Source organism: Amphiura filiformis, chromosome 1, assembly GCF_039555335.1.
Source record: "Amphiura filiformis chromosome 1, Afil_fr2py, whole genome shotgun sequence".
NCBI lineage: Eukaryota > Metazoa > Echinodermata > Ophiuroidea > Amphilepidida > Amphiuridae > Amphiura > Amphiura filiformis.
In genome coordinates, this window is record NC_092628.1 from 80,748,526 (window position 1) to 80,775,417 (window position 26,892).

General features: G+C 35.6%; 1 protein-coding gene across 1 annotated transcript in view; it reads right to left on the reverse strand.

Moving 5' to 3' along the window:
• LOC140154383 (disintegrin and metalloproteinase domain-containing protein 10-like) overlaps positions 1–21,391 on the reverse strand; it is a 36,312-nt gene extending 14,921 nt beyond the window's left edge. Inside the window, 5 exon segments of the mRNA XM_072176953.1 lie at positions 1,204–1,316; positions 2,352–2,605; positions 7,549–7,667; positions 12,487–12,640; positions 21,130–21,391. Of these exon segments, the coding sequence (XP_072033054.1) occupies positions 1,204–1,316; positions 2,352–2,605; positions 7,549–7,667; positions 12,487–12,640; positions 21,130–21,199 (710 nt within the window). The 5' untranslated portion in view covers positions 21,200–21,391.
• Positions 21,392–26,892: the final 5,501 nt, after the last annotated feature.

A 26,892-nucleotide genomic window follows, 5' to 3' on the forward strand; every position in this document is an offset into this window, starting at 1 on the left:
ATCGATGCTTGGCAAAATCATTACTGGAAAAATTTATAACAAACCCATCCACGAACAAACAAACGCTACCCAGAAGTAAGATTATGGAATTTCACTGATGCTCTGAACATGTATAGTAGCTTTGTTTTGGGATCTACAGTCAAACTGTTTTCTTGATCGTGTTGTGTAGAAAATGTCCTATAAAACATCGAAAAGGTAATCAAAATCGGCCGTTTTTTTTTGAGTTTCATCTTTAGCAAATAAGGTAAGATTTTGGTGTCTTTTTCGATAAAAAATAGATGTAAAATGTTCTTAAATGATAAAAATTGTTCCGATTGAGTCCGGTACATAAAACCTGTTTAATTAAATAGTTTATATGTGTATAATCGTAACTAGCTAACTCGTTTCAGTGCCAAAGACTGCCAACTCTGAGAAAAAAGTCATCAAAGTTCGGAAAAATTGGGCAAAATGGAAGAAAAAGATGTAGGCCATCAATGACCGATGATCACGTCACCAGAGAAAATCCTATAGGGTGCTTGCACGGAAGGTCATTAGTTCAAATCATCCTTCACACACGCTCCAGAAGACATGCAAATACATGGAATACAATACCAATCACCTATTTAACGCGTGGTATTGATCAAAGTAAATCCTCATGAATAACAATGTCAACTAAATGTCGGTAAAGGGAGTGGACAAAGTGAATGCGTTCGTTGTGGTTCCTTCTTATCTCTTTCTTCCATGGTTTATATAAGGTGCAAAAAATTAGACTCATAACTCTGTGTATTGATATAGAATGGCATGCATGCAGAAGGGCGCAATGCTTTACGCTAGTTGTGCGTTGCGTAATGCGTGACTGTGGCGCACGCTTATGAGAATTTTAGTGATGCACGCAGTAACAAAAGCCAAATAATTTCCGCCTTATATAAGCCGAACAAACTGTATGATCAGCTCGTAATAGGCAGGAATCATAACATAGTGGATTGAGATAGATGGCATACACACAGTACAGCTGGGCGCAGCACCTATCTAAACTGTGCACTGCGTATACTGTCGCGCAATTTGTGAATTGACTTGGGCATAAGTTGGGACTATATTGATGAGTGCAGTAAAAGAAACCTTAATAAATAGGCACACAGCTTGTTTGTAGGTAGGGCAGAGGCTGTGGCTCTTACATATACTAGAGATCGATTATTTGAATACCAAAGTGACATAGCATCTTACCGTTTATAGAACACATGGTCTGTCTGAATGTAAAGAGGACATGTCTGCTTATCTATTTTCTGATTATTACTTTGACGACGTTGCCGGCTATTACCTTGGTTAGATTCTTGCTCCTGTATATTCATATAACAAAGAACATTAACTGAATTTTAAAACAGCTTTCTTTGATTCTTATTTTAGATATGAGCTCCTTGATCACCTACACTTGTCAGCCAGAATACATAACTTACATGAATTCTATCATCACTCTAATCAATCATGAAATATGCACTAAGTTAAAGGTCACAGGTTTTGGTTGGTATAACATTGGTGTTATATAGAAAAATATATAGTTGATAGTTATCTTTCTTTATTGAATGTACAACAGCTTCAGTAACAAGCACTGCTTTCCAAACAGGCCCTTATACAAAATACAAACCCAATCTCATCCACTCAGGCCAAAGTCAGATATTTTGAAAATTGAGTTACTACCATTACTAACTTGCTCAGTATATACAATTACTGATGTTGAATATCACCAGGTCTCTAAAATAAAGTTATGAACCTTTTATATGTATATTTTCTTGTGTTTTTTATTGCTTTTTTTCTTCTCACTTTTTGCCTTTATCTCAGTTTCATTATTGGACCTGATCTAGTCACATATTATATAATATATTCTAACATTTACACAAAATGTCCATATTACAAACAAAATAGGATCAAGTAACTCGAAATACATGTACAACAAAAAGTTATGTGATAACAATGGAATTGTACAATGGCATTGTATGAGTACAGAATGAACAGGATTTTGATACACTTTTAATTGGAATTGGCCTATTGAAATATCCTTTCACTAGTCTATCATATTATGAAAGATGCACATATCTTGTATCTGAAAGCGAAAGGGATAGTATCCGAAAGTTAACCCTTCTTATCTTAAAATGAATTTGTCATTTTTCTATCTCTTCAATATTCTTAAAATACCATTAATTTTATGTATCATAATGGACTTGCCATTCTTCTTGACAACTAACTGTGGGTGTTGGACTAAAGTACTTTGAATCAAAGCTCATCCAACCAATTGGTTTTGGACAATGTTCTGTTTTCCCGTAACTGGAGCTTATAAATGGACGTCAACTTCATGGCATAGCATGAATCAAACTTACACTTTCTTTGTCTTGATCTGGTTCTTTCTTCACCTTTTCCTGCATTCGTTTCAGTATGTCCCCCATGACACCACATCCACTACCCATCAAGGAACTCTTGTCCACATGTTTGTCAGAGTACATGACCGAATGGAAGTCTGCACTGTCAAAATATAGCTTGGCTGGTTCCAATGTATAAGCATCGCCCTTGGAGTATATGCGACCATTGAGGGTTCCATTTGTGATGGTGCCATGACAGTAACTCCCTGGCTCATCTGTAACATAGTAACAGAGATTGAAAGCATCTAATTAGTAATTAAAGCAGATTCAACCCATCATGGGACGTTTTCCCAACAAATCCAGGCAGCCGGTCAATCATCTGCCAGTCATGCATAGCGTGATATACATGACTGCCCGGTAGCCTGAATTTGTTTGGTCCCACGATGGGTTAAATCTGCTATCATATGATTATTTTCCTAATCTACATACATATTATAAATAACAAAGTTTGCTTTTGCTGCTTGTATTAAGGTGACTGTGTTCCTGATAGGGCATAATGTGTGCATGTACTGGTAATTGTTTGGACAATTTGTATACATGATTAAAATAAAACAAACAAACAAACAAACAAATAAACACACAAACAAACAAACAAACAAACAAGCAAATATACAAATACATAAAATGTACCTAAACTGGTCAAAACTATGGCAGAATAATTTTCTACAATATCAATTCATTTTATTATCATTAGGGCAAGATCAAAGTAATTTATCACAGATGTGCGCACTTTCCCCGCCAACACCATGTAAAAATATTGGTTCCTCTGGCTATATCATATGGTTCACAATGTTATGTATGACTACATGAGGAAAACTGTTGTGATCTGATTTCATTCAAAATAATAGTCCCAAATAACACCAAACTTGTTGCTTTGGAGTAAACATCATAAACACATATTATTGTTATTAATATTATAACATCATTATCAGTATGATCAACACAGTGTACAAATGTAGCTTCGTTGGTTAATTATTTAATGAATATGTCACTGTGTTATAGTATACTGCACTGTTTAGAATACAATTCGAATTTATGCTGTAGAGTACATAATTATCCCCAATTAAAGCACAGATGAATCAGATCAGGTATACAGCTCTAATCAATCAACCTGTTTTCATTAAGTGTAAATGGCCATGGTATTCATGGCAACAAATTATATTGCATGATTTATATTCACTCATTAACAAAACTTTGGGGCTGTTTGTTTTGTGTCTGTGCATGTATTGTGAATGTATATACCTAGGTGTGAACATAAACAGTAAATAAAAGAATATGTCATGACAGTTAATGTGAAAGATTTGACAGTGCCCTATCCTTGACATGAAATCAATAAACTGGTGGAACAATGTTATATTGATTACGACTACATGTTCCGATCAATAGTATAATTTTGGATTATCAGTCATCTTCATTTATCATTGTTATTATTATAATTCAAGTGGTGCTTTCTCTCGCCCCTTTTCTCAGTTTTTTGCAAATGAATTATAAAAAGAAGCAGTGGCGTAGATTTCTTTTTGACATTGGGGGATGGGGTTGGAAGTATAGTTAATCAAGAACCTTTTGGCAACAGAATAAGTCTATGGTACAAATGCGTACAAATGGGGGCTGAAATGGCCAAATATGAGGTTAATTTGGTCAGAAACCCACATACAGACCTCAACATGGGGGGGCTGATTGTATGGACCATCCCCCCTGGCAAAATATTGGGGGATTTATCCACCCCCATCCACCCGGGATCTACGCCTATGAAAGGAAGCCTACATAAATGCGTAAGCTATACCCTTGTATGATACAGCCACATTCAACGTATTACAAATAAAAATATGGGTGGATAAAACCAGCTGTAAATAGTGATATTATTTCTTTGCTGCCTCAATGACCCAACCGTACTCAAATCAGTAATGAGCCATTACTATTCTATAGCCTATATACATGCTTCAATACCCCAACAGCAGGTATGGCAATCACAAAGTAATTAATTAACTTGTAATGAATGATATATATACGATGTAAATAATTGAACTCCGAAATACTACTCGGACACCTGCTTGTTACAGCATATATTTTAATTTGGCTTGCAGTGATTTGCTGTTTGCTATGGCAAATCAATACAAGCTAACAAAGTACCCAACAACAACAACAACAACAACAACAACAATACTCTGAAATCAACAACTGACCTTTCCAACATAGTTTTTACAAGTGAAAATTTCTGAAGTCAAATTTGACCACTTCACGTTGACATAACAGTGCATAATCTGAAAGGTGGGCGTAACAAATTGGATTGGACAGTTATACAGGCCTATATACATTGTAGTATACAATGTAGGTAATTATGGTGTGGCAGATGATAATATAAACTATAGTAGTTCTGGGAAAATGTCAACATTTTTCTTCTTTTTTTTTGGTAGAAATTTATTCAGCATAAAATTGCATTACTTCATTGATATTTATTCATACACTCCTATATCAAAGCAGTCAATCAGAAAAGCTGTTAGACAAGTACGAAACATGCATTGATTGTGTATATGGTGCACTCCACACTTTCTAGATGCGTGTCTTTAGAACACAAATATGCAATTTTCATCCATTTTGATATTTTGAGTAAGTTGTTATGGCGGACCGAAAAAAATTGGCATGGAAAATAAATTTTGACGCTTTCTCAAAAACTGCTCATTTTTGCAGAAATCTGCCATGCTAGTTGGATTCCTTGTGTCATTTCCTTTCTGAAAATGTATACTTTTATGTACTTATCATCATTACTTTTAAAAATACAACACAAAATAATGTTTAAAATTTCCGACTTTGAGTGATCCTGTGTGCCCCCTTAATCAGACATATATATTCATATATTAATTCTCTTTCCAGTATCATGAGTACAGTTCTAGTTGCAATGACAAATAGATAGGCCTAATAATAAATTATGCCATACCCACTGAACAAGAAAATAAACATGGGATGATCCATTACAGTTCATTGCTCACATATGCAGTCACCTTTACAACGAAAACAATGCCATGAAAACAGAGTTCACTGATTCCTTTGTTAAAGATCCCACAATGTAGCAATTATGACTATTTTAGTATTTATGTGCATTATGACTCATATTCAATATCCTTCTTTGATAAAATAATGTCATAATATCACACAAATTTAAGGATTGCATTATTGGATGTTTTGATATTTCAATAATCAAGTGTATTTTGTGGAAATATTTACTATTTAAAATCTTATTGTGGAGTTGTTATAAAACATTTTTGGTTCATTTCTAATGCCAAAGAAGCTACATTATGTACTGTAGGTCTAATAAGGCCAAAAAAAAAATGTTGTGTTGCCCTCCGCGGCCGGTACAAAATCACGAAAATCTGGGACCGGGTTTTTTTATATTTTTTTATTTTTTTAATTTTTTTTTAACAAATGATTTTTTTTTATCATACATGTACCCCCAAGCCTATTCCCAGATCCATAACGTTCACTAAAAAGATTGTGCCCCAAGCCAGCACTTTAATTGGATAGTAGGACTGACTCATTGAATCCCAACAACATGGATGTTTAGGCCCTTCCCAATTGATTTTGAGTTTCCTATTTCCCACCCGCATCAAAAATTGAAAATTGCAAAATATTTAATTATTTGATTTTTCTCTCTGTCATTTTCTCTGTTAAATGACATTTTTGTTACATTAATTTGCTACTTTCTTACTTAAATCATGAATCCTGAACAAACAAATAACACATATTATTAATTATCAATGTATAAAATCAACCATAATTGCAATATGATCTGCAGTGCCAAAATGTACCATGCAGGATGTTCATGTTGATATTGGGCTGTGACCACTTGTTTCAAAATGAAGAAAATAATAAGTAATAAATAACTAATAATTAAGTTACCTCATGCCTATTTTAAAATCTTTAAATAGTAAACTAAGAATTAATTGTGAAGGGCCTTAATATTAATATTTACTTCAATAAAATATTCAACATTGGGTAGAAAATACAGCCAATATTAAGCATATGCCTCTCTTCACTCATGTTACTGTGAAATAGTAGGTATCAAATGGTTCAGTTGCTAAAAAAAAAAAAAAAAAAAAAAAATCCGGCCGGGTGTACTACCAGATTTTAGGCTTGGGAGGGCAACACAACAATTTTTTTTTTTTGCCTAATAAATAAATGGGTGGCCCAGATTAAGGACCACCCATTCATATAGAGATTTAAAAATCATTATAGGGATTTAAATCACCTACTTTCACATTATCTATTTTGGCTGTTATACTTGTTTCATACTATTTTTTATTAAAGCCATATAATAACATTTCTTTAAAAATAGATTAGTATTTATTTTCCATAAAATGTTAGCTTTTACTGTCAGATATGTCCCTTTTAATTTTGAGCCGAACAAGTGAGGTAAAGCAAAAAAATTGGAATTTACTACTAGCGCCAATGCATGTTACTCCGGAGGTTGTAATACAGTACGATCCTCTGGCGTGTGTGTTTGTCCCGCACACTGTGTACGTAGTACTGTGTTATGAACAACACATACGCGTTCAACAAATATTTCTATCGTAATAATAAAACGATGGTTCCGGCGTTTTTTTCAAAATCACAGATTTTGACAACTAAAGTCTTGATTTTTGCAGAGAATCTTTGTTTACTAAAGTACATTACAATCGTGTACAAACCTGAATATAACGTTTTTTTGAGGGCGTTCTTCTCAGCAAATGTTATAATATGGCTTTAATGTGTGTTTGACCTAATAAAATTCAAGAAGAACAATCATTGATTGTTAACAACCACAACAACAACATTGATTGTTAACAATGATGACGACAACAACAACAACAATAACAACAAAAACAACAACTAACAACAATGACAACAACATAAACAATAATAATAATGATAATAATATAGTTAAACTGATAATACATTCCACATTCATTTGGAATAAACTAATTTTTGTAAAGGATACCTATCCAATTGTGGGGCTCATTAACTCCACATTGAGCAGTAGTTTTGCATTATTTGGAGTTTGGAGTGATCACTAATACTTTTGTTATTAATTAATTTTATTCCTATTTGTGCCAATGGTCCAGGTCCTTTTCACAATACTCTGATTTAATCTGGATTGGTATATTTCTTCAGTGTATTTACTTACCCACAACTTCACCTGCATACAGATTGTTGACAAAATATGGGAGCTCTCCTTGTGATGTTACCAAGGCGAAATCTTGCATTAATATTGATGTATCTCGACGTAATCGTATATGAAAATGTCTGGAAAGAAAGAATTAAACAATCTAAATACTAGTAGTCCATTCTACTCTGACCTTTAGAAAACAAATGACCATGTCACTTTTCAACAACTCCATGCACCCTCACACACACACAAACACACCCCTTCACAAAAACATGTACCAAACAAACACAAAAATGTTTTTTTCAATATTATAAATTAAACAAGTTATAAACATGTTTTGGTTTTGGTCAAAACATTTTAATAATATTTAAAAGTTGCGTTATTTAAAGGTCATAAAAACATTTTTAAAAAGTTTTGCATGAAAACACCCCACAACATTTTTAAAATGCTGTCAAAATTTTTACTGCAAAATATTTATTGGCAAAAATTTTATAGAAGTATTAGAGTCACGCGGTAGCCGTGACCAGCAAGTTTTTTTTTAAAAAAGACTGATAAAGAAGACTAATAACAGATGCTCCTTGAGACTATATTTACACCTAACATTAAAACACTTGACTTCTATTGTTCGATGTTATTTTTCGCTGGGTACAAAATGTATCTAAAACCATGCTAAATGTTATTTACAGTCCCAGGTGTAATATCGTGACAACTCATTAATTCCAAAAGGGCCACCAATCCTACAGTCAATCATTGTTCGTAATAAACAAATATTTTTGCTTCCATTTCACGCGGTATTTCATAGCGAAAATTAGTTGCAAATCATACTGATCCAGGAGTTTTGGACACTGCTACAGGTCTACCTGGTTATCACCTTCAAACTACTTTTTCAGCTTCACTTCCAAATATACCCTAGCAGATTCCTGGATACCCTACATACAAATTCTGAGCCACATTCACCAAAAAATCAAGTTTTTCACCATTCTTTTGTTCATATCGGACGACGCATCCATTTATATAATAAATTCTGTATTTCGACACAGTAATTTATAGCAGAGGCCCGTGGTCTAATGGTTAGGGCGCTTGACTCCAGATACGCTATCCCGAGTTCGAAGCCTGGTGACCAACTGATTTTTTTCTTCAATGTTTTATTAAACAATTTATTGTCATTAATCAAGGATAACATAATTTTAAACATCCAGTGCTATTGTGATATTATTTTTTTATTAAAGCAAGTTGTTTGATTCTCATGGAAATTGTTTATTGTGTTAAAGGCCTATTTAAAAACACAGCATAATGAGATACAACACCATCAAGGATCAAAAGAAATCTGAATAACCAAGAAACTAGATCAGGTATTATAGGGTATGCAATACGACGTTACTCATTGTTATTCTAATTTAAATATATTTTGTCCTACCACGGGCAAATTCGCATGATAATAGGACAATAAAACATGATTGTGATATGTATGAATGGTTGTTGAATCGATTCAGAGACCTGACTCTCTGTCATCTTCAGCTATCGTAGAACATGACAATTGTCATACCGTCCCCGGTAGGTTGATTACAAACACTCTGTAGGTGTGGAAAATTGTTCCGCTAGTATGGAAGGCCAGCAGGAAAAAAATATCCAAATAACATTTATCAAGTATATATAGTACGGAAGCGTCTATGTGACACAACTTGACCTGATAATTATCTTGCCATGTCGACTTATTATCAGCATTATGTCAACATGACGATATAAAATATCTCGCCAAGACAACTGAACAAACAAATCAACATGGCAAGATAAATTGTCATGCTAAGTCGACATACCAAAAATGGATATCGTCTTCACAAATAAATTATTATGCAAAGTCAATTTAGCAACAAATTAATGTCTACATAGCAGGATATTTTGTCACGTCCAGTTGACTTAACAAACAATATAAGTCAACATGGTAAGATTAAATTATCATACCAAGGAATAGTAATTTTTGTCACCGTAGAATTTAAATTATTGAAAAGCATCCTCGGGATGTAGAGGAGGGGCGACCCGAAATTAAAGGGAAAATTAAATCACAAAAGACCGCCGACAACCGCCGCTCAATAGGGATATCCAACTAGATTGCCCCGCAGGGCTACAAAGAACCACAAACCGCGAAATTTGGATATCCAGCTAGATTGCCCCGCAGGACTCAGGAACCACAAATCTTGAAATATGGATATCCTACAAATTAAAACCACAAACCGCGAAAAACCGCCAACAACTGCCGCTTAATAGAAATATTCAACTATATTGCCCCGCAGGGCTACAAAGAACCACAAACCGGGAAATTTGGATATCCAACTAGATTGCCCTTGAGGGCTATAAAGAACCATAAACCGCGAAATATGATGTCCAACAAGTTTTAACTATAAATTAGCCCTCGATAGAGGGCAAAGCTTGAAGGATTAGGGAAATTATAACCACAAACCGCGAAAGTTGCCTTAACAAACAATATAAGTCAACATAGTAAGATAAATTACCATACCAAGTAATAGTAATTTTTGACACCGTATAATTACAATTTTTTAAAGCATCCTCGGGATGTAGAGGAGGGGCGGCCCGAAATTAAAGGGAAAATTAAATCTCAAAAGACCGCCGACAACCACCGCTCAATAGGGATATCCAACTAGATTGTCCAGCAGGGCTACAAAGAACCACAAACCGCGAAATTTGGATATCCAGCTAGATTGCCTCGCAGGAATCAGGAACCACAAATCTTGAAATATGGATATCCTACCAATTAAAACCACAAACCGCGAAAAACCGCCAACAACTGCCGCTCAATAGAAATATCCAACTAGATTGCCCCGCAGGGCTATAAAGAACCCCACACCGCGAAATATGGATGTCCAACAAGTTTTAACTATAAATTAGCCCTCGATAAAGGGCAAGGCTTGAAGGATAAGGAACATTATAACCACGAACCGCGAAAGACCTCCAACAACCACCTCGATAGAGATATTCAACTAGATTGCCTGCAGGGCTACAAAGAACCACAAACGGCGAAATTTGGAAATCCAACTAGATTGCCCAAGAGGGCTACAAAAGAACCACACACCGCGAAATATGGATATCCAACAAGCTTAAACAATAAATCAGCCACGATAGAGGACAGGGTTTGAAGAATAAAGGAATACCACGAACCGCGAAAGACCGCCAACAACCGCCACTCAATAGAGATATCCAACTAGATTGCCTGCAGGGCTACAAAGAACCACAAACGGCGACATTTGGATATCCAACTAGATTGCCCCAGGGCTACAAAGAACCACTTACATTTTAGTTATAGGTATAGCTACATATACTCGTATTTTTTATTATCATAAATCAAGGATAATATTATTCAAACTTCTATTTTTCGCTTTATTCGTCTTATGGAGTACTTAGTAACGGATGACTTTTCAAGCTTGGAGCTACTCGGCTTCATTCATAAAAAGAAAGCAAATCTACCAAAAAAAAGCGTTGACAACGTAAAAGAAAGCAACAAGTTTAAAAAGCCCCCACCTCGGCTCACTTTTTGAAACTTGGTCCCATTTGTAAAAGATACTGATTTAAACTTTGTCATAATTATCAACTTAAAATATTTGCAGAAGTGTTATGTATCTTTAATTTGCCGATGCGATATTAAGTTGTCAGCATTCTGGAACGATCAGAAAGGTTGTTCTTGGCCAATATCCTATATATGTTTTGTTTTATAATAATTATTAAGTTCATGATCAATGATTGAATTAAACGAATAACAAGTAGGCATGTTAATGGCAATGATGCTATTGCTGTTGATATTCAAAATGGGACCAAGTTTCAAAAAGTGAGCCGAGGTGGGGGCTTTTTAAACTTGCTGCTTTCTTTACGTTGTCAACGTTTTTTTGGTAGATTTTGTCAACACTTAATAACATTATGTTAAAATAGTTAACATCAAGTTTTCAAAAGTAGTTTCCACATATTATTTTAACATTTATGCCCTTTATATAGACATTTAAATGTTTTCTGTAAAACATTTTGTGTTTGCTGTCGTAGTGGGCAGTCTACCCTCTAGAAAGGCTGCTGGTCTGACAGTCTGAAAATTATTTTAAAATGTGTGAGGTTTAAAAGTTGTAAACAAAGGATGGACTGATAAAACGAGTGGGAGTAAAATAAAAAGGGTTAGGCATATTATGTGATGCGATCAAGCAAAACCAGTCGGAACTCGGAAATACTGATTTTGAGATATAGCTATACAAAGGAAATATTTCCTTTTGTTTCCTGTTGTTTTGGAAACTCTTTAATTGCTCATATCTTTGAAACTGGTTGTTCAATTTCAATGGTGTTTTCTGCAAAATCCAGATTTGTAAATGCTTTTTACTATCCTATAAGAAACGGAAAATTTAATATTTCCCAGTTCCGACTGATTTTGCTTGATCGCATCACATATTGAAGATTAAAATTAGCTTGGTTTCTTTAAATGCCAAATACAGTTCAGATTGCACCATAGCATCTACACATGTAGGAACTCAGAGCTGTGAGGGGTTTAGCAGTCACAACACATTTTGCTCGCAATTTGCTCACAATGCTCTGGGTAGTAATAGAGGTTATCCACTTCACTCATGTGTGACTTCTAACAAAAGGCACTGGTTCCCGTAGTATTCCTCATTCAAACTAATTCAATGCACAACCTCGGAGTTACCTGCATGACTTTGGCGGGCTATTTTGAAACAGTCATGGTTGCACATGCAGGTACTTCTTTAGAATGTCCTAAACAAGGTATACAGTCGTTGATAGGATATGCAGCTTATAGAACATGGATAACCTCTATATGTGGCTTCAGTATAAAGAGCACCTTGATAAGAGGGTGGCAAAATTGGAGGTGAAAGTATGACCTCAATGAGACCCTCAATGCTCACATAAATTTGCAGAAGCATGTGGTCAATCATTATTATCTAAACTTACCTATCATGAGAATAAAACTTAATTTCTACATTCTTTTCTTGATTTCCAATTGATCTTGTTGCCCTATGATGCTGTTGTGCTATGTCTTCTATGTTGTAGTTTATTGCTTCATAGTACTTTATATGTTGTGTTAACTGGCTTCCTGTGAAAGATCCTGCAAGATAAGGAGGGACCGAGGGAGGGACATTAACAATAACAGCATGATTCAAGTTACCAAAACAGTCTTAAAAATCATCAACATTCACGATTTTGAGTATAAATGTCAGATGGGAAACATGAAGTTTTCTGTGTCTTCAATATGCAAAGTTATAATTTGTGTTCAAATTCAAGTATAGCCCCCCCCCCCCCCATTTTGATAATAAAAAGGGGTGGGACTATACTTGAATCAGAGACAGCAGGGTAATAACAATCATTCATAATGGTTATTGTTGTGTTTAAATTATCCTGAAATAAAATGATACAATAAAATATGCCTAAAATATGTTGTAAAACATACTGAAATGAAGTAAAATGAAGAAACCATGATAAATTTCTGTATAAATTGGTAACTGATTAAAAAGTACCACATGTACACTTAATTAAGAATTGCGAATATTAAACGCATCTACGGATTTCCTGGAAATATCGATCACTTATGCGATTACTTGTTGCCGGTGTTGACCATGTTGGACACAATAGTGATATGATCAAGCAAAATCCATTGATTTTCAGATACATGAAGAGCCAAACAAATACAATAATTTCTTTTGTTGCATATTGTTTTGGAAACACTTCAACTGTTCATATCTTTGGAACTAAATGTTCAATTTCAATGGAGTTTTCTGCAAAATGTAACTTTGCAAAATGCTTTATACAACCATGTAAAAAACTGAAAATTGGATATGCTCAACTTCAGACTGATTTTGCTTGATCATGTCATAATAGACCTTTTCAAATTAATAGAAGTTTTTTGACATACATGTGGGTGTTTATATAAATATGGAGGCCAGAGTGTGACATTGGGACCAAATTTTCAAAATGGGTTAATGAGAATTTTGTTTTCATTATTTTACACCCTGAAACCCATATTTCACACAAAAATAATCCGCTTTAATGAAACATAATCCCTATTTGGACGGCAACACAATAAAGTGAGACATAAGACACAAATTAACACCTGTAACAATGACACCAAATTGTTTATTTGTCTTGGAGCTGTAACAAATGTATAGTTGAGGTATGATAATGATTTGCTGGTTTTTAACAAATGTTATCGACATCTTTACTTTGGAAAAAAAAAAAGATCCTTAATCCTCTGGCAATACTTGTGAAAAATGAGAACTTAATGTCCCAATATTTTGTCAAATTACGACCAATTCGGGCAATTATGTTTCAAAATTACTGTAATGTATACCAAAGTATTATCCTTGCTTTGAAAAGAAGTTTAATAATCAAGGATGCATTCATTAGTGATTGGCAAGATTCAAAATACTACTACAATGTCATAAATATATCCAATGCTCAATGTTAAAAACATTAACACCTGTAACGCTGACACTGGTGTCACTGTTACAGAGTGACATCATGAACTACATAAGCTATCTATCTACACTACCTATTATAATAGCAAGTCCAAAACTAAGTAATATTATGTGAGAAATGTGTAACTAAACAATATTATATATTAGTTAACATGCTCAATAATGTAAAATACAAGTGGCCAGAATTAACTTCTACCTGGGGATGATATAAGTTTCCAAATATTTATTCTAGTTTCCAAATATTTATTCTACAGATCGATGTACGTTGCACTATTTAACTTTGATTAAATTTCAGAATAGTTGAATACTTCAAAGATTTATTTTCCTCATTGATAAATGTAGTTATTTTGCTCAGTTTGACTATGGTTCCTCTCAACAAGCCAAGCTATTACATCTTGTGTTATCTTTAATCACACCTGTAACGCTGACACTAAAGTAGTACCGCTGACATTAAAGTACAATGTAGTACCACAGAATGCAAGGAAATGCGTAACCACATCAGGGCGAATTATTTTCACAAGACTATTTTCTGACTGAGCAACATTATACATAATTTTAACTATTGTATGGTTACTTATCATTTCGCATGTAACACTGACACCAAGCCTCAAGGGTTGGCTTGATGCGTCAAAGTTGAAAGACATTTAGAGAAGTTAAAATGTTACAGCATCATGTTACTCAAGATATTATTCAAAGTAGAACTGAATCATTCAGGTGGTTAATAAACTTAATTTTGCTGTTTTCTGCAAGTGACATATCTTGTTAAACATTGTAATGTTGATGTAGAAACAGTTTTAAAAAAAAAACAGTTTGCTTTATAATACTAATAAAACACCACATTTGGGTTATCTATAATAACTTGTATGAAATATTTCAACACTTATTTCAAAATAATCATTAACATGGAAAGATAAAATCCACATAAAACTACTATATAGTTTAAACCTTCTGCAGATATTGTAATTTTGGCTTCCAGGAAAAAAAACCCCAAATTTTGCCCAACCGACCCTACTTGAAGTTGAAAGGTCCACCCGCCCATAAAAGTAAAACAGGGTGGTTTTTTTCGTCGCATTATATATCATATTTGTCTAATTAATTAAATAGCTATCCATGTAGCACAATATTGTGCAGTTGTTTACTACAAAAGTGCAACTTCCACCATGGTGAACACTGAACAGGTATGCAAAGAAAACTAATGGATTTGGAAAGTTGAATTGTCATGAAGCTAAAGGGGGGGGGGGACAAAATGTTAGAAGTTCAAATTGGATTTAAAAAGAAAAGCAAATATTCTTATTTGAACATAAACATGATAAGTAATAAATATAATTAATAAATAATATCAATAATTATCAATGATTTGTAAAAAAAGTGCAGTTTCTATGCACGCAAAACAATTTACCCACCCTATCGCCATGTTTTGACAACAAACACACCCCTCTGCTATCAAATGGTCGAGTCCAAAATCGATATGGGGTCAAGGTTATGGCGTGATAAATAAACTCGGTATTTGTTGAAACTTGGGCATTTGGCTAACAGTAAGACAAAAATACATTACCCATTTCATTCAATATTAATAAAAATAGAACGAGAAAGCACTGATACACAAATACAAATATTTATCTACAAAAACCACTGTGAAATATCTCATATTGAACACGCCGTAACTATGAGATTTGTGTTATGCCAATTTCAGTTACGGATGAAGTTTTCTGTTACCAACTAGTCCGTATTCGGCGATGATCTTTCGTACTAAAATGGTGTTTCACAGAAATATTCTGCGAGTCGAATCTCATGAGTTATTCGATCATTATAAAAACAATTATGGAGGGAAATTTCCAAGATTTTTGTCAAGGGATAGCCTGAGAAAAATTCAGAATGGCCACACCGTAACACTGACACCAAGTCCGTGTGTTGGAATGTGACGTCTTTCTGCGATTTTTCTCGAGTAATTCTTACTTCCAATGCACTACAACGTTTTGTTTAAAGTCTTGGAACTAATTAAATTCAAATTTATCACTAGAAACGTCACAAAACAATAAACACACGTTAAATGTTGTACACCCCCGTAACACAAACACACCCGTAACGCTTTAAACCACGAAGGCAATAAGCGCGTGAAAAAAAAAAAAGGTGTCTCCACGTGGGTATTTTTGCACACGGTCGTAAGAGGTCATCATCCGGCCTGTGTATCATGTGACTTTCATTCATAAAGAAACAATGTTTACGCTTCTACATCGCAATAAAATCTCACTCCGTAACGAAAAGTGAGTGACACCAAAGTTATTAAAATCTCAATTTATCATTGAATATTTATTTGATTTGGATTACAGGCACATTCCATATGTTTTTTAAGTTAAGGTACTGTCATATTTGTTTCAAAACTCAACTTTCACAATACAGAAAGCTTACGTTTTAAACTGGTGACCGATTGAAAAACTCTTTACACACCCGTAACATTGCTGACACGAAATGTTACGGAGTGGTGTGAAAATCGGCAAAAACAAAAAACACAAACTTCGGCAACATTTGATAAAATCTTGTTGACAATCATAAAAAATGGACCTCTGTTCATGTTTTCATAGCAAACAAGGTAAGGTTTTAATTATTATATGGGGGAAATGTGGAATTTAAAATGTCTCTTTTCATGTCACACTGTTTTCACAAAAAACATGATGACTCCATTACTTTTCGCCCGTAAAATTCTACTATGTCAGCAGAAGTATAAAAGTCTTGATTTATTGTATAAATTACATATTAGTTAAATGCAATGAAAAAAAATTAGCAGGCTTTTACATTTTTTTCTACAATCTTGAGAAATGCAAAACAAGGCCCATGTTTTACTACTGGCCTCCATATTTATATAAACACCCATGTACAGCTCTGATTTGTCGTCAAATTTATTCTTTAGACTCAAATCCATTGACATCAACTTAAATAAGGCACATAAGCTATATTTTAAGTACCATATATGGCACTATATCAACTACTGGTGAGATGATTTGTGTCCTTGCTGCAATTTTATGGTAAAAATTGGGAAGTACTCAGCACTTTGGTGGCATTATGTGCCGCGGCCAAGACCCCCATTTCACATCTCCTCAGTCGTTCTCGAGCTTATAGTTATACATTCAATGCCAAAGGGTCGCTCAAAAGCTCTGCTATTCATTCCATGTCGCTCTCCTGCTAGGTCAGGTTTAGGCTCGTTCTTTTTAAAGCTCAAGAATGTACAGACATTCCACTCTCAAGTCCCAGTCACATGCCCGGGCTCAACTTCATCTCCCAGTTCATCTCTGCCCACAACAACCCACAATTAACAGATTCATCCAATGAAACAGTGAGAATAAAGTTTCAAGAGTGAATATTAATGAGCTACTTGTTCACGATTTCGCCCAAAATTGTTGCATAATTGGGCGCAAATCTCCCGCGGTACCGCATTGGGTAACAATTCAAAGCCATCATAATCCACCCAAGAGTGCATCATTTGGGCGTGATATCGCCAATCAGAGCCACCAGCACAGCTAGCTCTAGCTGCAGGCGTGCCTGATTCCCGGGGGCTGATTGAGAAGAACCCAGAAGAAGAAAAAAAAATTGGATCGTAATTCAAGCCCGGAATTCAAGAGGTAAGTATAGTTTCATTTTATTCTGTAGTAGTATGAAGAACAAAGATCAATAATATCAACTTAAACCATATAAATAGGAATAAATTAGGAATAAGTTATGGATAAATTTAAACATTGTGACGTTACTGACGTACAAAAAAAATGTACATCGCAATTTTGCATGCATGGGGGTCGTATGAGCTCAATCATTTATCATAATTACATGTTGAGTAAGCTTACAGACAAATACCCAAATACATGTATCATGGACTCTCATTCCTCTCAACTACAGAAGCCACATTATTTTGATTCTCAAAGACAAGCAAAATGGCTAAAGAGTTGTAAAATTCGAACTTTCAGCTGATGGGTCAAATTTCTATGATTTATTAGTGCAGTAATTTCATCTGCTTCATCAGTCTTCGATGAGTTTATGATGTTCCAACTATCGGCCATTAGACTTATCCATTTAATGAAATGATGTTCTGTCTCCAAAATATTAACCCTAACAAGGAAAATGCTTTTTTGCTATCAGAAGGCAGAGAAGGAACGAAAAAAGATGAAGAAAGATTTCACTTGGCACCCCCGGGAATTGACCCTGGGACCCCTCAGGTGCCACGCACACGATCACCGACTTCATGCTACGGGGGAGTCGCTTGCCCAGCCAGCGACTTGGTCCCATAGATGACATAGGGTGATTGCACAATGGCATCACGTGGGATGCATGCATGCGGGTACCGTAGTTTTCCTTGTAAGATTTTGTAAGATTTATACGTGTTAGGGTTATTAATCAAAGTGTTTTGGAAATATTGTCCTTTGATACCAAGGTGTCAAAACTAAGGAAGTTCATCAAGTTGATGCACAAGACTTTTAAGCTAACAGTGATTGAACAAAAAATAAGCATTTGTTATGAAGACAGGCTAATTAGTTCTGAAGACCCCCATTTTGACATTTCCAGTTCTGAAGACTCCAAATTGAAACATTAATTAATGAGTTTGTCAGTTCCTAAGACGCCCTCTTTGACTTCCCTCAGGAGTTCTTGAGGTGCCCTCAGTTAATCAGTTCCAAAGACCCCTAGTTGGTATAGGGTTTGCACTTCATAATTCATAATCTCACACCCTACCCTACATGTAAATAAATTTGAGTACCCCGGGTAAAAATCTGTCAAATATTGGCAGAAAAGTATTGCAGACAGAAATGCAAACATGTGATTACCAATGGTGCCAAAGTGAGGTATAAAAATATGCAGTACGATGCCACAAAATAGATCTGACGAGTGAATTCTTGGCCTATTTGAGACAGATCGTTCCCTACTAAACTAGACTCGCTTGCCAGTCCTATATACGCCGTACCTATGTATATTTAGGACTGGCTTACATGACCATTTTGGATGTCAATGGAAATACACACTTAACGATTTAAGCCAGTTAGAAACTTGAAAAAAAATCTTAAAAATTTCATCAATGTATATAAAAGTGGTACCAACCTTATTGTGCTTGCTAATTTAAGACTCGGTTGAAACAAAATTAAGGATCGAATGCATTTTAGTGTCCAAAAGGCAAAATTATCGTCAAAGTTCTGCCAAATTCTGCAATCTGCACCCTTGCGAAGGGTTCAGAATTCGAATCGGGAATAAAAATATCCGATCTTTGCGATCAAAAACACAAAATTACAACTTTAAACATTAATATTGGCAAAAGACATTATTACCAAACAATATAGAATAGAAAATTCGACGTCAACTTGTCAAAATATTGGAGAAATGTGCTCCCTAAACTTGTGGCGAGTAGGCAAAATAATTCCCATTCAAACGTGTGGGAAACTGAAAGTGCATAAATCCCCACTATTCTGTCGGTCGAACATCCGGGCTATCTCTAGTCTCTGGCCCAAACTGCATGTGGCTCACGGTTTGTTGCGAACAACAGAAACCGGCTGTGAAGGAGGCTACATAGCGATGTTGCTGGAGTGGCATTCAATTTCGGAAAAAACGACACTCAACCATGGAATTTAATTTTAAGTTTGTCAGTATATAAACGGTAAATTAGGTTCTGGTTCTGGTTCTGGTTCTGGTTGAGTCGGCATTGCCAGACATGCTGTACTTCACCAACTAGGTAAGTTTCTTTCACTCTGAAGACTTAGAAACGGTTGTTTGATTCCACTGACTATTTGTAGGCACCGGAGTTTCGCGCGATTTAAAACGGCAAAATGCGCGGCCGGTTTTTTATAAAGCGCTAAAATGCTTGCGATAATTCAAGTCAAAAAGCGCAAAATCGTTTTCCAGTATTTAAATTCACGATTATGACGATACACACGTACCCCGGGTCTACACCTCATCAAATTTTGATTGTTAAAAAAAAATAAAAGTGCATTTTCGCCGTGATATTCCATCTCCGTTCGCTATGATAATTTTTCTCATTTCTGTGTCAGTTTTGGTCCGAAACGTGGTCAAAAACAGGTGCAAAAACATGAGCAAAGTCTGTCAATCTTGAGCAATTTTCGTTCGTACTTTCACTTCCGGGTTCCGCATTTCTTTTTTTTTAAATTAACGTTATGTTGATGCTACAAAAACTAAAACACGCGCTACCACAAATAATACGAAAAAGTGGTTATCATTTGGATTTTGTCTTTAAAATTGCTTTTATTCATCGTAACAATAATACTAATAAAGGAAACCCAGATTATTTATGAGAAAATAAACTTAAAATATTAAAAATTGAATATTGTCAGGTTGTGATAAATAATTAAATAAACATTAACTGCACGTGCTTGGTTGTAAACAAATCAATCGGGACTTCCCCACCATCAGGCCAGCGATCGTTCGGAAAGCATGCAAAAAGTGCACAATTTCCTGACGTTGCATTTACAAATATTGCAGAATTTACTTCAATTCTCAGCAGGTGGGTCAAAATTTTGGGGCTTTTATTATCTGGACGCAATGACGCACACTAACGGGAAGCCTGTATGTTGTAAAAAGGTTATTATTGGTGAATTTACATTGAAAAGTAGTGTGTTTGGCAAAATTCTCAAAATTCACGATGGACCCCCAAAATCGCGATGGACCCCCAAAATCGTGATTTTTTGCGCTTTTTGCGCGATCGCGCGAAACTCCAGTGCCTAACTATTTGCGATCGAAATTTACATTACACCAATGACAAAAATCATCAACAAAAATCGAATCACGGACTTGTTTTCACTCGAACATCATCAACCGGAAGTGACGTGACACGGACCGACAGAATACTACTACTAGTACTAGACTTGCAGAATGTACCTGGGACAGAACATACATGTACGCACCAAACACAGTTTTCACTTACATTACAAACCAATTCTTTAATACTCGTTGATAGTTCACAATACTGTTAAATAGTTACTTAGTCTGATTTTAGTGTTAAATAAAGATTACTGAGTTACAGTTACTGGAACTACTGCCGTATACTATTGCCAATACAATAGTATTCTTCTTGGTAAGCTTATTAGTTATTATATACACCTGTTGCGGACTAGATAATTTATTCTAAGAAACTTACCGCTATATACAGTAACACACTGGAAAATATTCAAGAAGACTACAAGTATCAACATCTGAAAACAATACATGTTTATATAGATCTGACGCCCTTTATCACTGTATTTGTGCTGTCAAAACTCAAAGTCAATCGTTTTTCGTTGTTGTTTGTGTGTACATTTCTATTAGTTCACAGCGTTGCAGAGCTTACAATATGCATGACAATTATAAAACATCACATCAGCAAAGCCGGCGGGTACCATCGAATTAAGTGAAAGTTGGAAATTGACATAGAAACAATGAGAGATTTCTCTACAGGTTCATACAACTTAATTTATCTTGAAAATTTTACCAAATTTGCGTACGTTAAGTGAAGTTTTGCTTGGTTGATTGTCTTGCTTTGTAAATAGTAAGCTTTTGAATGCAGATTTAGTCTCTAATTTGTCATTTAAATTTAACGTAATTATATTCTCCAAATTAGAAACACATTTTGGGAACGCCCTCGATGAATCATAAAAGGGGGCGCTATAAAAATCTTTTTGTTTGCCAGGGCAGTGTTTGTTTCCCGGCCCCCAACTTAACACAGAGTTGACAACCATGAGAGTTACCAAATCTTTCAAAGGCCCCCCTTTGCAATGATTTTTCATCAAATTTACCCCCCTTTTTCATGCAAATTGAGGACAAAATTTGGCCAAAAAACAACCCCTTTTTTGTGGTTTTCAATGACCAGAATTTCAAACACTCCTTTTTAATGATTAGAATTTCAAACACCCCTTTATATCAATGACACTATTAAAAATATTGACATAAAATTTTCTCAAATACCTCTTTTATCCAAATTTCGCTACAAATAGGGCGAATTTGACAGTTTGCGCATAGATTTAATTTGGAACATGTATTAAGCCACAAAATCGGGTTTGAAAAAAATAAAGGTAATAGGCCTATATTCTGAAAAAAAAAGGATTGTAGCCCTACATTAAGGCTTTAAAAGTGTTAGAAGGAAAAGTCCGCATTAATGTTATTGGGTATTTTTGACAGGGTGCAAATTGTGATTTCTTCCTCAGGAGAAAGGTTTTCAGGCTCAAGATTTCCTCAATCACCAGACATAAAAAATAGCTTTATTCTGCACTTCAGAAGATGAAAATGGTAACATAGCATGTATTTATATAAAGCGACTCTATGTTAAATCTTCGAGCTTCCAAAAAAGGCTTTATCAGGGCAATGTGCGCGCACAAAAATAATGATGTAAATTTCACTTTAAAATGTTGCTATAGCATTCTCTTTGGTCAATTGTAGACCGCAGAATATTCTCTGAATACTAAAAGTATATCACACCTCATATCTTTGAATTTGTCTGTTCCTGGTTTGTGTAGGCTTACGTAATGACATGTACAAGGTTTTGGTCTCAATGTCCCTCTTCCTGACTTCGGTAGGTTGGCAGGTCTGAAATATATCCATGTTCCAGACTGTATAGGCATTAAAAGGATGTGGTAATGCCACCTACCTACGATAACATACAGAATCAGCATGCACTGCCGAAATTCTGCCATCTAGGCCTACCTAAGATAACATACGCAGCCATTACTGCCACTGATTTCTGCTATCTACCTAAGATAACACACAGAACTAACACTGTCTGAATCCTGCTATCTACCTAAGATAACACGCGACACTAATACTGACCAAATTCTGCTATCTACCTAAGATAACACAGAACCGACACTGACTGAATTCTGCTATATCTACCTAAGATAATACACAGAAGTACTGACTGAATTGTGTTATCTACCTGAGATAACACACTAACACTGACTGAATTCTGTCATCTACCTAAGATAACACACAGCACTAATACTGACCAAATTCTGCTATCTACCTAAGATAACACACAGAACCAAATGACTGTATTCTGCTATCCCTACCTAAGATAACACACAGAACTAACACTGTCTGAATTCTGCTATCTACCTAAGATAACACACGGAACTAACACTGTCTGAATTCTGCTATCTACCAAAGATAACACACAGCACTTATACTGACCATATTATGCTATCTACCTAAGATAACACACAGAATCATCACTGACTGAATTCTGCTATCTACCTAAGATAACACACAGCACTAATACTGATCTACCTAAGATAACAAACAGAGCTAACACTGACTGTATTCTGCTATCTACCTACGATAACACACAGAACCAACACTGACAGAATTCTGCTATCTACCTAAGATAACACACAGAACAAACACTAACTGAATTCTGCTATCTACCTAAAATAACACACAGAATCAACACTGACTGAATTCTGCTATCCACCTAAGATAACACACACAACCAACACTGACTGTATTCTGCTATCTACCTAACTGAGATAACACACAGAACTAACACTGTCTGAATTCTGCTACCAAAGATAACACACAGCACTAATATACTGACCAACTTCTGCTATCTACCTAAGATAACACACAGAATCATCACTGACTGAATTCTGCTATCTACCTAAGATAACACACAGCACTACTGACCAAATTCTGCTATCTACCTAAGATAACACATGAGAGCTAGCACTGACTGTAAATCTGCTATACCTAAGATAACACACAGAACCAACACTCGGACAGAATTCTGCTATCTACCTAAGATAACGTTATAACACACAGAACTAACACTGTCTGAATTCTGCTATCTACCTAAGATAACACACAGAACTACGATAACACACAGAATCAACACTGACTGTATTCTGCTATCTACCTAAGATATAACACACAGAACCAATACTGACTGACACAGAACTTATGAGAACTAACACTGACTGAATTCTGTTATCTACCTAAGATAACATACAGGGATTCTGAATTCTGCTATCTACCTAAGATAACACACAGAACATGATGCAGTCATGTCTACAGTAGAATTCATCTCGACCTTTGCAGGACTTAACCCCATTAAAAGCTATTAAACCAAGATAACACTCATTGAAGCAGCTCAACTGATTAAATCAGATCTTCTCTGGTTGTGCACAAGTGTCTGTTTTACATGTGCGACATCGCAATGAAGCTGGTATTATAGCTTCAGTTGGGTAACCGATTATAAAGGAAACGAAAGGAAACAATTGTATGTGTACCTTTGTTCACGAAATGAGACAATGACCTGCTTTTTGTTAACCAGCATTCTTCAAAATGAGCAACATAATGATTGTTGACTTAACACGGTTTGGAAATAATTACTTCATATTTTTGGTGTTATCTGTCGTTTACATATCCTTCCTAAAACACAAAAGTGCGACCCTCTCCAAACATCTAAATTAGCTAAAAATTTAGGACATGTTACAAAACTATATTTTCTAGAACCTATTTAGAATAGTTTAAATGTAGCTTGTACCGTTTTTTTGTGGCATCCTTCAGAACGGAGCGGTCCGTTACCAATATAGCTCAATATTTTCGGTCAAATCTCCATTCAATTAACACGGGGAGTTGACTAGCTATGAGCTAGCTATGCTTTGCCCTCACTCATATTCTACGAAAGTGCGACCCCTTCTGAACATCTAACCTAGCTGTAATTTTAGGTCATGTTAGAGAAATATATTTGCTAGAAGTTTGGAGAATAGTTAAAATATTGGCCGGTTATTTTTCACACAGTGATGTTAACTAGGCAATGCCCATATACCTATAACATACACTGTTTGTAGAGGTCACGCGTCAATGGTGAGAGCACTGTGTATTGTGTATAGGAAAACGGACAGTAACTGCAGTATGAATAACACTGACTGTATCCTGCTATTTACCTAAGATAACACACAGAATCATCACTGACTGAATTCTGCTATCTACCTAAGATAACACACAGCACTAATACTGACAAAATTCTGATCTGCTATCTACCTAAGATAACAAACAGAGCTAACACTGACTGTATTCTGCTATCTACCTAAGATAACACACAGAACCAACACTGACAGAATTATGCTATCTACCTAAGATAACACACAGAACAAACACTAACTGAATTCTGCTATCTACCTAAGATAACACACAGAACTAACACTGACTGAATTCTGCTATCCACCTAAGATAACATACAGAACCAACACTGACTGTATTCTGCTATCTACCTAAGATAACACACAGAACCAACACTGACTGAATTCTGCTATCTACCTAAGATATCACAGAGAACTAACACTGACTGAATTCTGCTATCCACCTAAGATAACACACAGAACCAACACTGACTGTATTCTGCTATCTACCTAAGATAACACACAGAACCAACACTGACAGAATTCTGCTATCTACCTAAGATAACACACAGAACAAACACTAACTGAATTCTGCTATCTACCTAAGATAACACACAGAACTAACACTGACTGAATTCTGCTATCCACCTAAGATAACACACAGAACCAACACTGACTGTATTCTGCTACCAAAGATAACACACAGCACTAATATACTGACCAAATTCTGCTATCTACCTAAGATAACACACAGAATCATCACTGACTGAATTCTGCTATCTACCTAAGATAACACACAGCACTACTGACCAAATTCTGCTATCTACCTAAGATAACACATGAGAGCTAGACTGTAAATCTGCTATCTACCTAAGATAACACACAGAACCAACACTCGGACAGAATTCTGCTATCTACCTAAGATAACACACAGAGCAAACACTGACTGAATTCTGCTATCTACCTAAGATAACACACATAACTAACACTGTCTTAATTCTGCTATCTACCTAAGATAACACACAGAACTAAGATAACACACAGAACCAACACTGACTGTATTCTACTATCTACCTAAGATATAACACACAGAACCAATACTGACTGACACAGAACTTATGAGAACTAACACTGATTGAATTCTGTTATCTACCTAAGATAACATACAGGAAGAACACTGCTATTCTGAATTCTGCTATCTACCTAAGATAACACACAGAAATAACACTGACTGTATTTCGCTATTTACCTAAGATAACACACAGAATCATCACTGACTGAATTCTGCTATCTACCTAAGATAACACACAGACAGGGGTGTAGCAAGAGCCTTAGGGGCCCATGGATAAGGAGTAGTACGGGCCCTTTTAACCAGGGCGGGATTTACCTTATGGGGGCCCTGGGCCAGGCTAAAATTTGGAGTCCCCGAACTCACGTGCCGAGGAAGGCATGTGTACTCAAGTCAGTGGCCAAGTTTTCGTATAATATAGAGGGGGAGTAACATATTTTGTTCGTATGTTATTAGGACATTTGCGCCCCAAAAAACGCGAAAAAATCAATTTCAGACTATTTTAGCGGCAGATCAACATGAATTTTCCTATTTGAATTCGCGCGAAGCGCGGAAAATTTTACAATTTTGTTTGGCCAAAAACATGCTGTTATTGGGGTTAAAAGAAAGATGCATAGGGCAATTCGGGGGCCCTGGCCCAATGGTAAATTCGACCCTGCTCTCCATTATCAGCCCTTATTTAATTTTCGGTGCCCCTGAATCCTCGGGGCCCATGGACTTCGTCCACCCGGTCCCCCCGCTTGCTACGCCCCTGCACACAGAACCAACACTGAATTCTGCTATCTACCTAAGATAACAAGCAACACTGACTGTACTCTGCTAGATAACACACATAATCATCACTGACCATCACAAAAAATGTCAAGTCTATAGGATTCAATGGACATTGACTTTTGTCACCTTGTTACCATGGTAACGAAACATATTAATTAATTAACAAATTATTTATTTATTTATTTATTTA